Source organism: Ptychodera flava, chromosome 14, assembly GCF_041260155.1.
Source record: "Ptychodera flava strain L36383 chromosome 14, AS_Pfla_20210202, whole genome shotgun sequence".
Taxonomy (NCBI): domain Eukaryota; kingdom Metazoa; phylum Hemichordata; class Enteropneusta; family Ptychoderidae; genus Ptychodera; species Ptychodera flava.
In genome coordinates this window covers 23429326-23445233 of record NC_091941.1, presented here as the reverse complement: position 1 = coordinate 23445233, position 15908 = coordinate 23429326, and the positions used below count along the sequence as shown (strand labels likewise).

Below are 15908 nucleotides of genomic sequence, written 5' to 3'. Positions count from 1 at the left end.
TGCCTTACGAACGGGTCACAACGCCTCCGTCGACAACATAAGTAAAACATCTTTTTAAGATATTTTACCGTCGAGGGCGCCCCTCAATTATGGGAATCTCCCTACCATATTCCTATATCAACACGAATCTAGTATTGGAGGAACAAAAAATGGCATGTACCTACAAAGAGGCCGGTGGGAGACAGTTTCAGACGTTTCATTAACACATAGAAAAATAAACAACAGATGCCTGTGAGAAAAATATGGGCCATTTTAATGTGTAGAAATTGAGTCAAAATTTTATTGCATATTTGCAATGAAGAAGGCAAGGTATATACATGTACTTTGCAGCATGTAATTTTAACTTCAGAAGGGCACCCAGCTCCTCAATCAATAACATAGACAAAGTACAATTTTTAAGGTAATTCCTGATGAGGGCGCACTATAAGTGTGACAATATAGTTCTCGGTAGTTTTGCAATGATATATGCTTTGCATTGAGAGGAAAAACTAGTATTGGAGCCAACAAATATGTACTTACCAAAAACAGTCACTAAATACTTTCAAACTTCTCGTTTACTTATGGAAAAATAAAAATGGATGACTGGGATAAAAAGAGCGATATTTTAATATCTGGACATGAATGGGTCAATATTTAGCACAATACTTCCGACAGGGAGGGAAGGAAAGGTATATATGTGTGTTGTGTGCAACTCTGAATTAAGAACGGCTCAGAGCGCTCACATCAACAGTATAAACAAAAGACAATTTTTTTTTGGTATTCAGCTGTTCAGGTTGCCCAACAAATTTGTCAATGTTGTTCTCAGCATCGATGTATGGATATATTTTTGCATTGATAGAAAAAAAACAAAAAAACACCTGAAAAGAAACTCTTACGGGCTTCTCATGTGCTAATAGAAAAAAAAGCAGATGCTTGAGAGAAAATGTCCTGCCTGTGCTTACACCACACACCTTCAAACTGTAAATGCACAGTACACAAAAATGCATGACTGACCCTAAGATGCGTAGCATATAATTGGCTCGGGAACTATGCAGTTTATCTCCTGGCACTATTTTCTGAAAATTGCCACACATAGTGATCTGAGAAACAGGTTAGTTGTTGGTGTACTGCATTGAAGAGCACAAATGCAGAGTCATTTCCCTTACAATATTGGAATTGGGCTACACTTTTTACACACTTCAAGAACAGTCTTCCTCACGAGGATTCGCTAAAGACGCAAGGACAGAGAAATCTTCCTCTTGGTATATTCTGGTTTTTCACATGTAAATGGTGAATGACTTGTTTTTCAAGCGGTCAACCGTTATCTGTATGTCATGTGCAAGAAATACTTGAAGAGAAATAAGTAATATCAGACAACCTTTCCCTTATTATATATCACGTTTATTGTTTAGATACCAAACATGTTCAGACAATGGTGAGATTAAAATTAAGAAGTTAAATATTTTGAAAAACAGCAATACTGTCTGTTCTTGTTAAATTCACAGGGATTCAGTCTCACTTAGGTCCATTGGATGTAATTTCAGCTCCATCCCATTAGAGTACTGGTATGTTCAAACAGCAAGAAGAGAGAAGTTATAGTATCCATGCTGTGCGTTACATTAGTCAAATATGCATCATATCACCGACTCTAAAATTGGCGTCTGTGGTCTGTGGTCTTTTCAACCAAGTATGAACAAATAAATGCACCCCGTGTGAACATAAAGCTTTGCGTTTTATTCATGTTTCCAACTTCTCTCATAGTATTCACCTTTTCCACCATTTTCCTGACCCTAGTGAAGTCGACCCTGTTTTTCCACGAGCCTTGATCTTTGAAATGTGAACCAACTATCAAGCCATTGGCCGACATGTAATGTTCTACATTGTCTACAGTCACCCCTGAACCAATCAGTAGTGGCACATTAACCGCTTTCTGCACATCTTTCATTTCTTGTATATCTGTGGCTGTCCCTGTTGCAGGGCCCGTGACGATGACACCATCAGAACAGAAGAATTCGGCAGCTTTGGCAGTTTCGGTAATATCAACATCTGCAGTGATGGCATGAGAACTGTGTTTCTTCTTCACGTCTGTGAATATTTTGATGTCGTCTGCATCAATATTTTTCCGAAATCTCAGAAGCTCTGCGGCACAGGAATCCATGATACCTTCATCAGCAACATGGGAGAAGACAAACCCCTCTGCTCTAATGAACTGTAATCCTGTTGCCTTAGCAACTGCCATGGCCTGAATATTGGCTCCAGAAAGGATCTGCACCCCACAGGGAATATGGGAACACATTTGGTTGACTCGAGAACATATGGCAGTCATAAAAGCTGTGATTTCGTGTCCAACATCTTTGGTATGTAGGTACGGAACGTCATGCATATTTTCCACAATGATACCATCCACACCTGCCTTTTTATAGATTTCTGCCTCCTCGCATGCCATATCAATAACTTCTGAGATACTCTTGGTATTCCTTGGAGTTCCCGGTAAAGCTCCGACATGGATCACGCCAATAATATTCGACTGGCTTCTCCCGAACAACTGTGCTAAACTTTTCATTGGGTTTGCCATTTTGAAAGTGTTTCATGCATCTACAGGCACCCTTGCTCTGCGTAGTGCATAGCACAGTCCAGTCATATGGACGTGGAGGTCTCGCTTACCGCGCTTCTATGTGTTTACGAAACTGAAGTTGGACTCAGTTTCAAATTCGATTTCGGATTCGACTGAATGTCGTACTTCCGAAAATAATACCTTTCAAGGTTTCAGCAAAAGTCCGTCAGTTACATATTCGATAGCTAGATTTATATTTTGTTTGTAGCACTTAATAAGTACAATTCTCTAATGTTACATGAATACTTTTCTCAAAAGAAATTCTAGTAGATCGCTCAATACCACAAGAGGGCGCACTTTGGAGAACTTCACTTCGAAGAAATTTAAACTACCAAACAACTACCGAGTCGTCCATCTCTTTGTCAAGTTCGTCGTTTGACTTGAAATATGGGGATCGAACTCTCTTCCGGTGGTAAAAAATGATAAGACTGGCATCTATATTGCAAAGTTGAGTAAGCATTCATGAAATCCAAAAAAACGTCAGCAGACATGATGCATCAGGGTGGATGATGAAATTCTTGTAGATCTTGTTTATTCAATAGTAAAAAAAAGCAAAATGTTCAGTGAATCTCAAGGGGAAAAAAATCAAAATTCTTCCATTCTAGGTGATCATTTGATCAATGGTTGTCTACAGTAAAAATGGCTGTAAATCTAAAATCTTTTAGACTGTGTATTATATATCCACAGTGGGAGTCTGACAACAAGATTGTTGTCCACACCTATAATAAATCATGATGCCACAAAAACTTCCTTCCCAGACACTAGGCCTAACGCATAGCAATCTGTTATCCGATACTTCATTACTTATTGTATCCCGGGATTGTAACCTATTTATGATTAATTGTGAAGTCTAATTAAAGCTTTTTTCAAGATCTCTACTGAGACGTATATGCTTTCATCATATTTGAAAACTGATTAATTAAAAGGCTCTATATCGTGAGATTTTACTGTCAGGTTTGAAAAAGAAATCAATGAGATAGTTGTGTCATGCCAGATACCAATCATCATGGTTACAATGTGTATGTGAGGTAAAGTTCTTTTCTCTTGACGTGAAAACTGGGAAATTTTGGGATTCAATTTTTTTCCCTTGAAAATTGTCTTTTCAAGTTCAAGGAGGGATACTGTTGGATATTGGTTCAATGAACAACTTCTCACAGAGTACACAGCAAGTCTATGCAAGGGATGTCAAGAGTTTGGAAAGTGAAGATATAGTGCATGTCATGGCTATGGCTGAAAACTTCACAAAAAGTATGTAAAATCTCTTGAAAAAGCTGACCAAAGAATAATCTACATAAGAAAATAGAAACTGAGTTTTCATACTCATGCATGAGAAAATATAAAATGAAAAATTTTGGTGAAAAGGGTTTATCAGGTATGTAAGCAATTTTTTGAAGAAAATGTACCACTTCTCTTCACATTCATGAGTAAACACAATTTCTTAATCATTACAATTGTATGAATTCACATGTGAAATTTGCTGAAGAAATCGTCACGTTGTAATTTGAACAAAATGAACCAGAAAGGTCTACATCTAAAAGCTAAAGGTATTCTTGAATAATAATTTATACTAATGTTCATCACTGCCGTACATTATTCTCCCTCTGAATAAAATAGACATTATAATAACTAAAACGGTGAACAACTTTCAAATTAAAACAAAATCTATCCTCTTTGTGCACAGCTATCATTTCAACCAGCTAATTAACAATAGAAATGGTAAAGTCTGCCATACTGTGACAGAATTGGAATGTCAAATCTTTTTACTGCTCATTGCAACGTTCTTTCCTATATAGGCATGCTTCACATATCCGAAATTTTCAAGCACATCCAAATTTGCGACTTGTATTTATGTTGCTCGTTAGCTTTCTTGCAATTATCTTCTACTCATTTCTGATTTAATTGTCGAGTCCAACCATGTCAGCACTCACTTCCCACAGTTTCTTAGCAACTCCATCGTCTTTTGCTTGGGAAGTTGGCTCCTTCACAGCGCAATCACTGTTACGACAGAAAAAAAGAACTCTCTCATTATCATATAATTTGACTTTTTCTAATGGAAAAGGCAAAACTTCTAAATATGAGAAACGACTATAGATATTTGCTTCGCAAGAGTAAATTTTACTATGATGTTAAATATGGCACATTCTAGCAAATTACACTGAAATTCTAAACAATGCTCCATATCCATACAAACAGTACCTTCATTTGTGTACCCATTCAAAATATGCACATATTCCTACACACTGCCACACCAAATCCCCAAAAACGTAAAGCATGTCTGAGTAATATGACAAATTCATTTATCCATCATTCTAGAACACCTTGTCTGAACCCAGCAATATGACTGACCAAAGTCTTGGGAAGTAAATGAATAACAATGAACCAAAATGAAATTTCCCCGGATATTTGGACACACACAACCCTTGAAATGTCACTGTTTGACACAACAGCCTGAACTCCTAAAACACTGAGGCTAAAGTATTTAGTCACCTATACCACATAATAGGCTGTGTAAAAGTATAGTAACTCTATCACAGTTTAGATTTACAGTAAATGAGAAATTTCACTTTCAATGACAAAGCAAGTATAATTCCACCTTGGCAAAGCACTAATTTACCTGAAATAGAGACCAGACACCCCATCCAGCTCCTCGGCAACGGCGCAATGGATGCTGGTCTGGGCGCCATCTTTGGGCATTTTTAAGACCAGCATCCACATCGGATACAGGACTGCATACAAGATGTTCCAAAGGATTCGTGGAATGTATCTACTCAGGTCAGTGTCTACTGCCCCAGGATGGAGCGAATTGGCAGTCACACCGGTTCCTGTGAATATCATCATAGAGTGTTTGAAATCTTGTTAACCCTTTGAGTGCTGTAATTTTTCCCAACAAAATTTTAGTGCAACATTTTAACAGTTTTTATGAATTTTTCAGTAATATTTTAGATAATTTTGGACCAAACAGGTTTTACATTTCATTGACTACAGTTTTTCATCAAAATTTTGGTAAAAATTTGAGAAAATTTGACTGGGGTACATTTTACAAAGGCGACAAAAATTGACTTTGGTGCTCAAAGGGTTAAAAACTTTGTACAATTGTAAAAATGATATCACTCTCTCCAAATACAATATGTTTTCATTGGATACAGCCATAGTGATCAAAATTCTGTAGGAAATTTTGCAAGTTAAAAAAAAAGACTTTTCAATTTAACAGAAGGCAAAGAGAGAAACAAACTTTTTCACCCGAGATAGTTAGGCCTGATTAGGAACCCTGAAAACCAGAACAATATAATGTTTGCTTCCGGACTTTCCTAACACCTGCTTAACACTATCAACTTTAATATTTAAATTGATAATTCATAATTCATCCCCATTTGGTAGAATTATTTATGGATGACTGTGCACAAGTTTGACTTTTGTTGAAAAGTAATTGAGTATGACTGTAGAAGAAGGAATCAACGAGGAATTTAAAAAACTTCACTAACCTTCTAATCTTTTACTCAGTTCCCTTGTGAAAAGGATGTTGGCCAGTTTACTTTGTGAATATGCGTGCATTGTGTTGTAGCTTTTCTCGCCATTCAGGTCTTCAAAACACACCCTTTTGACAAAAGCGTGACCCATGGATGACACAGTGACGATCCTGCTCGGGGCTGATTTCTTCAGAAGGTCAAGTAGAAGATTGGTCAGAAGGAAATGACCTGAAAGGAAATGATGACATGCCGACATCTCAGTAAACTGTTGATGCACAAATGTATTTTGTAACAACATTTCTAATTGGCCGTAGGAGGACAGTCATCCTGCACCCTTTTGACACTTTTTCTTTTCCCATCAGTTCCTCTTTACTTATCAGTCGATAGATAATACTCCTGAATAGATCTTATATATACAAATGGATGCTTTATATGACTGTACTGTAAAGTAGGTTGGCATAATTGCTTGAGAAGTACATGTCACCTGCCTTAGAATATTGAAACTACAAACTATAACTTGTGTCAATCTCCAAGTACACAAATACCATGGACTGAAATCTGACCTGGATGATCAAACCAAACTGCAGCTAGAAACTACACCAGTTAGATGACACAAGACTGCTTCAAATATTCATGCTGCATCTCGCGCAGAGGGATTTATCAATGACTGCAGCTGGTTGTTTGCTATGACTCAATCCGATTGATCTTAAATTGTATCTCAAACACATCCCGCTTCAAACGTAATAATTAATGTACAAGGATTCACCAGTGTTTTTTGTGCTGTCCATAGAATACTGTGTCTTTTTGCATGGCTTAAATAATGATGGTAGGTCTATTATTAATCCTGTGTGTATGTAACATTCAATTATGTTGTGGCCGACAACTGAATTTTAGTTCAGACCAGAGTTGATTTGTCAACAATACTTAAACATGTGTATTATAGACAAAAAAAGGAACATTGTGTCCAAGATCGGGTGACCATTTGCCTGACGTCATTAATGCAAACTATTTTCTACTTAATGGGCAACACAGTCCCTTTTGGGCCTGTGATATTTTTATTACACCTCTCTTGAATAATTTTAATAGTAATTTTCTTTTAGTTTCATATGCAAATGACAATCATGATGATAGATTAAATCTGTTAAAAAATACTGCGATTATCATTTGAATAATTGTTATGTGCTTTACAGATTTTGCCAGCATAAGTTTGTAAAAAACTGGATTTCCTATGTAAATCATCTAATTTGATCATTTTTAAATCCCAAAGTTGTCAAGTTGAAATTAGTTCCAGGTCACTTTCAACAACTTACCATTGAATCCTATGGGACTCATAATGTTTGATATATGAAGCATGTAATAACATTGTATATTATACACTGGGCAGTGTCTTGGCAAGACAAATACATTGCATTTTATAATACTTCAGGGAGAAGAACATAAGAATATTTGTTTTACAAAATAAACAAAAAATGAAAGTGTTATCAAAATGTGCAAATATTGTCTCTTTAAAAAGTTGCCAACAACTTGCAGATACAATCCCTCCTGTAACCAAGGTGATGTTAAACCCTATCCTTTCTCTCATCTCCAACAGCTGATCACAAATTGTTGAGAAAAGCGTATGACTCCAAACTGAATTGCAAACCAATTCAATATTTCAGCCCTGACAACAAACTCTCAGTGCAACCAATCGCCGTGTCTTACCGAGGTGATTGACTCCAAACTGCATCTCAAATCCATCCTTTGTCTTCATGTAGGGACACCACATGACTCCAGCATTGTTCAGGAGAATATCCAGTCTAGACTCCTCTGTTAATAAAAGACAGTCAATCAAAGACATTACAGGGACCAATTCCTTGACGTGGTACACCTATTGTTCAATATGTGTACCTGTATCATTCTTGCTTTGTAAATCTTTGTTTTCCATTGAATTTCAAATCAATCAAAAAATTTGTTGCTATCTCATCACACGCATGCATCTTTAAGTAGATTGAACTATGAAAAATGCAATGCATTAATTACAGTATATCTACTGGTAAAATTAAATTCAAAAGTAGCTATAGCTTTTGACAATTTTTTTTATATGTCACCATTGCAAGTCTCCAAAGCATGTTGAAACACCCACTATTTAGCTAGTCAACACTGTGTCAAAATATGTAAAATGTAATGTTATTGTATTGTTCACATTTGAATTCTAGTCTGGGACCTTGTCAAGTATGGTGCCACCCAGCTACCTGATGGACTGCATCATTATTTTTGGAAATGGTCAAATGGTATGGAGGGCTGACATGTGTCATGTGCTGACTTGAGCTAGACGATAAAAAATCCATGATAAAATTGAATCACTTGATTATGATTTCTGATTTGGAATAAAGCAAACTGTTTTATGGTTTGAGTAAATGTTAAGAGTGATCTAGAAAAAATCCTAACGTATGCATGTTTCTTTATATATCTATTTAGAATAATTCCACCTCAAGATAGATTGTAAGATTTATTGAACAAGCAGCTAAACATAGGCTTAATCCAACTTGTCTCAATGCAAATACTTCCGAGACACTAAGAGACTGAACACGTCTGCACCGTGTGATGAACAGTAGAAAGTTCTAAAGGGTAAAAAATAACTCATTGCATCGTGACCAGTACAAGGAAATTAGCAACTGATCAGTAGTGGTCAAGTGGCAGCCCCTCACACCCCTCAGTCACCCCATCCCCAAATATTGGTACAGTCCGTGGTGTGACACTTGACAACATCCTTAGTCTGGATCAAATTCACTTGTCAACAATAACGATGCAGTTTAAACATGTATAGACTGACATGATCAACACTTTGTATCACTATGCTTTGGGGAATCGCATTGCCAACTGAAGTTGACATTAAAAAATACAAATGGTTAATATAAATCACCAAAAGTTGCAGGTTCTGGCCATTTAATTGTACAGCATTCAAAATTGAATTGTGATAATTCAGTGTGCCCTCTAACAAACACGATTTCTGGAAAGTTTGTGTCAATATGAGGAACTGTGGAAACTTCTGTGCAATAGCCCTGTGTCTTTAACATGATCCAAAAATAAAAATGTTGCTTGCATCACAGGCAATTTGTTTGCATCATGGCATGTCACATCGGCACCGAGGGCGCTCTGAGTAATGAAGCCTTAACTCCACATCTCTAGAAAGTTTACAGGGTTGACGAAAGATTTTTAAAGTTACAGTCTCCAAGAAGGCCCCTGTGGCTAAACTTTACAATGAAATCTTCCAAGGTTTATGATCAGAAAGCTTTTTTTCATTTCTGTTTGTAATATGCAATGAATACAGTAATATGTAGTGGCCTGTTATTCTTTTTAAACAGGCATTTTTTTTATTTTTCATTTGAAAAGAGTTGCAAGGGTCCTTTATCCACAGAGAAAGTCATTGTCATCCTTTTCAACCTCTGAACTGGTTAAAAGTGAGGGTTTTTGTGGAGCAAAGTTCAAAAGAAATGCACTGTGCAAGCTATATCCAAGACCCTTGTTGTATTCACTCCGCCTCACTTTTGTTTCTCAGGTCCAATATAAGATTTGCCTTGATATGTATATCTACAGTATGATATCACAAAACAACGCAGATCATGCTACCCACTCTGGCTGTTAAAAAAGGCAATGCACAAAAATTGCCAGATTTTGATGTTTATGATATCATAACCAGCGTTGGAAACTACCGCCCGTCCTCCCGTCCGAGACGGGTAACTTTTCAGTCGGACGGGAGGAAAATTGTACTTCCACGTCGGGCTCTCGTCGTGTGTCGGGCTCTCGATAGTAGCCCATACAGCATACCCAGTAATCTCATCGATCAGCTGCTTCTAGATGTTGTGTAAAATAAACGAAATGTAGAAGCGTCCGACTTCGACGCACTTATGCTACTGAAACTGTGCAACTGTGTGACGCCGGAACGCAATGCAAGCGAGACATGTAAACACGGGTAAACAGGAAGTCGTCGCTAATACTAGTAAATCTCACACTAAGCGAGATTTGCGCGATATCTGCCAGTGCTATAAATATAAAGATATAAAGGAAAGATATAAAGATATAAAGGATATAAAGGAAAATGAGGGCAACTCCACATATCGGCTCTACCAAGATTGCTTAGTATTACGATATGGTGAATAAAAGGATCATTGCATTTATTTTGTGTGGAATACATGGCAAGACACCGGTGAATCCATAGTGCTTTGACCCTAGTCATGTGATTTGGGTCCCCAATAAACCGGTTTGTTGATTGAGTGATTCGCCTTAACGGTGTTTCGGAACCAAAAATGGGGTTCCTTCATCAGTCGCTCTCTTGTTTTGTATCCTATCCGCTTGGTTGTGTGATGAAGTCATCTTCGTCCTCGAGGAGGAGAAGCCAGATTCGTTATTGAGAGAGTTAGCCACTATCGACTGACTCTATAGTGAGCTATCCGGTGTGTGGTGTCATATTATAATTGACATGACCAAGCATCGACCGGAGCTTCTGGACGCTTATAAGGATTTTTGTTTTAGGGCATATTTTGAGCGTTGCTAGTGCTCGTTATGTTAACAGTAAATGTTGTACTAATCTGTCAACCATTAGTTTGTTTTAGGCATTTAAATCGATTATCCGAACTTTTAGTTTTGTGTCAATTTTTCGCGGACTTTGTAATAGATTTCGGGTCGATATTGGTGCCTGCTTTCCGGTGTTTGAAAAGCATGTTGTGAAGGGCTGCTTCGAGAAATAAATCTTGTTTCTCTGTGTTTAGCCATTCCCAGGTTTCATGGTTTCGTTAACAATATTTGCTGTAAACAGCCTTTGAAATCGGTTTGGTCTGAGGAGACTATTGGTTTATTTAATTCATGCCGCCAACTTTGATTACTGACATGGCAGCTCTCTCAGTTTTTGATTTTCTTTGCCAGATGATGTTTTCTGTATTGCTCAGCAATCTTTTCAGTTTGGTTGATTGTAGTACCAATTCAATGACAGATTGCATCTTGGTTTTATACGATAAAGTGGCATAAAATGGAGACAAATTAAAAAAATGTTTCCCCGCTATCGTGAAACCTTTTAACTGTTTGAGCGATATGGGCAAAGTGTGTTTGCATTAACTAATTATAATTAATTAATCAGAGTATTATCAGCATTGTTATTGTAGAAATTTTGTATTCAAGTCCGGATTAGAATTCATTTCAAACAGTGGAATTCAGAACAGTTTGTTTGTAAGATCACAGTTAATACTCATGTTGAAAATAAAGTTGTTTACAGTTTGAAGTACATAATGGTTTTGTGTTTTTGAATGAATGGATTTGTCAAAAATTCAGGACAGGCAACTTTCTGGCAGGACCGGCAAGTTTTGAAAGTTACCAGTCCTGATGTCTGGCAAATATTTTGGCCAGTTTCCAACACTGTCATAACAAATGAATATAATTCCCCTAGAAGACACTTTGTGATTTGGTAAATGTGTATTGCGCAGACACTCCAATTTCATTATCAAATCATACATAACATTCTTAGACAAGTCTGCATGTTGAATGAAATCACAACTTACATCCTACCTTTGTTGATGTCAGCAGCAAATTCTCTCACTGAAGCCAGTGATGCCAGGTCTAATTTTTTCACAATGACATTTTGGTTGCCTGATGTTTTCTTTACCTCAGCGGCTGCCTGGTTGGCCTTCTCAAGGTCCCTGCAGGCAAGGATGACTCTAGCACCTGTAGTGTATCAATAAAAGGCATGAAACTTTGTGATAACAGTCTACGGTGATAGTAAGCAAGTCAAGGCTGTAAGAAATGTGGACATTTCCAGCGTATCTGCCAAGAAAAAGAGTGTCATGATTTTGTCCTCAAAAGAAAATGTCTCCGAATACTACCACCCACTTCGGGGTAAATTTGACACTGAGATGAATACACATCTTATCAAACATTTAAAATAGATTAGAGTATAAACACAGCACTTTGTTTCTACATTGAAATTTAAATATTTCCTTCAAGCAGCAGATTCTCAAAGACTACATTGACAAGTACGACCAGTATCATTCAATGATAGTTGCATCCTGGACATTTACAGCCATCAGACACCTTACCCTGACCCTATCCCTGGCTCCTACTGATGAAAAAGATATCTCTTGGTGGAGGAACACTCCAATGCTGCCTGTATATTACAGTCGGAATTGCTCAATGTGAGATTTCAGGGCAGTATAGATGTTCTGTCATAAGATGTTTTCTGTCATTAAACATTGCTGTTGAGGGGATAATACAGCAAATTAAATACAAAGATACATGCCTGTTTGGTTTCTAACCACTGTGAAGCATTTGATATTTAAAAACAGCTTTGTGTCTGTACAAATTTTCATCTCTTTTGGAAGACAAAGTATAGGAACACATTGTCACATGGTACCGTGGATCATGATAAGAACATTGACATACCTCTTCCCGCAAGATCCTTTGCAGTTTCCTTGCCAATTCCTGTGTTTGCTCCAGTGATGATTACAGTCTTGCCATCAAGTCTTGCTGTACTTTTGCAGACACCACCTTTGAAAAAATTCCTGCAAATTTATAGGAGAGGAAATGATATTCTTTATCACACTGCCTGAAATGACACTGCACAACAAAAGATGATGCTAACCATGATAGATTGCAGGTCTATTTGTCCTGCCAGGGTCTATCTCCTGGGCAGAGAGGCAGCATAACTTGCAGAACACACAAAACTGTATTAATCCTTTCACAAATATGATTTGGCCAAAACTTATTGCCATCAATGGTGATTGTGGACCAGTTTACAAGGCATTGGGCTGAATAAGTTAAAAGATGACATTATAGCACAGTCCTGCACACAGGACAAACTGAAGGGGCACATGAAAGTTCCATGAGCTGCCATTTTTCAACGATTTCACACAATGACGACTTTGACCTGGGAGTTAGCTGTATTGTCATGGTGTAGTAGTTTATGTTGCTAAGATAGCAGTTGGAGGATGAAAACTCAGTCTGACTAAAAAAAGTGTAGAGATCATGATATTTCTGTCTAGTCAATTTCTAGCTGTTATATACTAGCTATAACCTCACCTGTCTGCGAGTTGACCAACAGAGACAAAGAACTGCAAAATCATTAGCAAAGATGGAAACGTTGCATATGATCACCATATCTGATTTTGAGCAAATTTCTAAAAGCTGAAAAACTATGAGATAATATGATCTAAGCAGTAATAGTAAAGGGACTATAAAAAGAAGCTACAACACAAAAATCACAAAATAATATACACATCAAAAGCATTAGTGTCTGTGCTTGCATAACAGCACCTTATTGTCATAAATACCTCCTAATATTTATCGCTCAAATTTGACCAGTCTCTTACTGTTTGCCAGTATCTAAACAACACAACTTGAGAGAATTGTGGGATTGATATAAATGATACAACAGCTACTGCATAGTTCCTGGGCCACATCGATAACTGAATGATGATTAGGATAGAGTTTACTGTAATATACAAAGTTCAAAATAAATCTTCACCAAATTTGGCGCTTGTAACCTCTTATATAAGAGCCCACTGGCCTCAGTCGGTAACAGACACTTCGTGTTCGTGTTGGCTACATGGACGATCTTCCCTCAGTCACGTAAGAGCAATAAACATTGAATAAGCCATTTGCAATCGTTGTTTTGTGTACCATACACCCTGGAGTGAAACCAGGGTCTCAGTTTCAAAACAGTTCTTTAGTCTGTTTACTTTAGCAATCTCAAGTGATTTTCATGACATGCCCCCCTTTCTGTTCTTCTACAGTTTAGCCTTGAGTCTTCCAGGTTTCGGTTTTTTGGTTTCAATCCGCAGTCCTGACCTCAGATCCTTGCAGGTTCACTTGCGCCCGTGGCCAGGTGAACGGTATCGTTTAAAATAGGGTCATCTTAGGTCACACCTGGGCACTGTACAGCAATTACAGGTACCTGGGGATTATTTTTGCGGGAAAAATGTTTCTATATATCTTAACTTTGAATTGATCCGCATAAATACGTTAAGGGATCATACGAACGCCCATCGCTAGTTGGACCAAAGGTCTCTCTCCACAACGTGGACGTAGTATTTTGGCGCATCCTGAACGCTAATCGTAATCACAGTCCCTCCCCGTGTCGTAATATATGTAGCGCGTCGCCAAGAAGACGACGTAGGCGTCGCACGTGCACCTCATCCAATTTCGCATAATTGCAGTGATTTTTGACCTTGTGCCTTGTTGGTTGGCGGCACAGGTGCTCGAAATTGAATGTTACTCTACATCGATACTACCCACGCCTGTTGCCACACACAGTCTATCAATATCATGCGTATCTATCTGATTGGGTGGACGAGTGCGCCTCCTGATCCTGAAAGCAGAAGTGTAATGCAGTGACAGTGACATTGCCTTAAAATGATGGCATAGTACATATATCGTTTTCTGTGAGCACCCTCCACAAAAGAACCGTGATAAATAGAGTCACCACGGACTCGCGAAGAGACATCAGGCAAGCCGAGGTCACGAAGAGGAAGGTACATTTCAATTTATAATAGTATAATCCGTATTTAATACGTGTACCTGAGAAGATACAGTACCGGTACAGACACTACTACCAGTGCTATGATGTAAAACACCATTCTTCACGGTTGTTTGCGGGGCCGGGAACCTCAACTGATTTTCAGGTCAAAGTGCGTGATTCAGGAAAAGACGATGACTTCAGTCTTGCTTGCCAGACCCAGTAGAACATCGAACCTGCCAGACAACAGTCAGCTGCAGCCAGTTGTGGTTACTGGAACATGTATTTGCATACGATATGACCGCTTATAAGCGCATGATACATGTGATATGCTTCCTTCCCCCTTTCTGTCATGCCGTTGGCTGCGCTCTGCAGACACAGCCAACGGCGGGAATGGGGGAGGGCACGTCATCAGACAATGCAAATCCATCGCAAGGTAGAGTATTTTTTGCCCTTCAGACAAACATTTATTCTATAAAGTTCCTGTATTTTGCATGTATTTCTTTGTTACTGGCGCCAGTATTAATCTCTCAATAAAGCTTGTTGGGAATATAACTCAATACATGGTCACAAATCTAGTCTATTATCCTCCCCGATGTGTCACTTGATCTCCAAGAGATACTAGTAGTATAGGCCAGTACTTGGAACTGATAAGGTTATTGTGTGACACTTTGTGAGTTTCACTATAATTCATTGTAAATGAGGAAAGCTATAAAAGTTAAATGCCAATAAAGTTCATCTGGAAACCCTAAAAATAAAGACGATTGAAAAAAATAAATATATTTGGTTGAAATCATGGTAGAAGGGCAAAAAGTAGAGCCTACAGCACGTGGTATTCCCAGGCGGTCACCCATCCAAGTACTAACCACGCCCAACGCAGCTTAACTTCGGTGATCGGACGAGAACCGGTGTATTCTACGTGGTATGGCCGTAGGCACTTCACAGGGGAAAATGTACCCCATATAAACATTCTGATATAAGTCGGTAGCATTACTTACATTTCATGTATTTTTGTAACGAAATCAATCGGGTATTTTTCATAGTTATTAGTTCACAAGTCTAATTAAACTTGGGCTAAGCCTATATTTTCTGAAACGACGGATCGGAGGCATCAAACTACTTCCATGCTCAAACTTAAATCTTTCCGTATTGACATCTCTCTCCATTAGGCCTACGTAGTTAGCATTTCGCTGTCCTATGAAATACAGATTCATTATCATCGGTCATAGCACAGAAATTCACTGCTATCTCGAGATACGAAGGATGGTAGATGGTCATCTTGTCGGTCACCATGGTGAAGTCAACGCCCTCTTTCAAATTCAAGTTGCCCGAAAGCACTGATAAGAGCAGCAATTCAACAAGTAGGCCT

At 38.1% G+C, this 15908-nt stretch overlaps 2 protein-coding genes and 1 non-coding gene across 3 annotated transcripts; all 3 read right to left on the bottom strand.

The window, feature by feature from the left end:
- Nucleotides 1-1358: 1358 nt before the first annotated feature.
- On the bottom strand, nt 1359-2554 carry LOC139149825 (uncharacterized protein F13E9.13, mitochondrial-like). Its single transcript, XM_070721818.1, has one exon. It carries the CDS (start codon nt 2552-2554, stop codon nt 1628-1630), a length of 927 nt encoding a protein of 308 aa, XP_070577919.1. The 3' UTR covers nt 1359-1627.
- LOC139149824 (retinol dehydrogenase 11-like) lies at nt 1359-14916 on the bottom strand. The gene is made up of 7 exons (XM_070721817.1): nt 14602-14916; nt 12469-12587; nt 11599-11754; nt 7762-7866; nt 6076-6288; nt 5208-5415; nt 1359-4588 (listed from the first exon to the last, which is right to left on the bottom strand). The coding sequence occupies exons 1-7, from the start codon at nt 14658-14660 to the stop codon at nt 4489-4491; spliced, it is 960 nt and encodes a 319-aa protein (XP_070577918.1). The 5' UTR covers nt 14661-14916; the 3' UTR covers nt 1359-4488.
- Nucleotides 14917-15356: 440 nt separating this feature from the next.
- On the bottom strand, nt 15357-15475 carry LOC139150746 (5S ribosomal RNA). Its single transcript, XR_011556283.1, has one exon. It is a non-coding gene; the product is annotated as a 5S ribosomal RNA (ribosomal RNA).
- Between the last annotated feature and the right edge of the window lie 433 nt (nt 15476-15908).

What these genes read in the sequence shown, in the direction of transcription:
- LOC139149825 (XM_070721818.1), bottom strand. Translation starts at nt 2,554, where the DNA reads ATGGCAAACCCAATGAAAAGTTTAGCACAGTTGTTCGGGAGAAGCCAG.
- LOC139149824 (XM_070721817.1), bottom strand. Translation starts at nt 14,660, where the DNA reads ATGGTGTTTTACATCATAGCACTGGTAGTAGTGTCTGTACCGGTACTG. An exon ending in TGCTGCTGACATCAACAAAG is followed by an intron (nt 7,867 to 11,598) that starts GTAGGATGTAAG and finishes TTTTATTAACAG; the next exon opens with AGGAGTCTAGACTGGATATT. An exon ending in ACTGAGTAAAAGATTAGAAG is followed by an intron (nt 5,416 to 6,075) that starts GTTAGTGAAGTT and finishes TGATATTCACAG; the next exon opens with GAACCGGTGTGACTGCCAAT.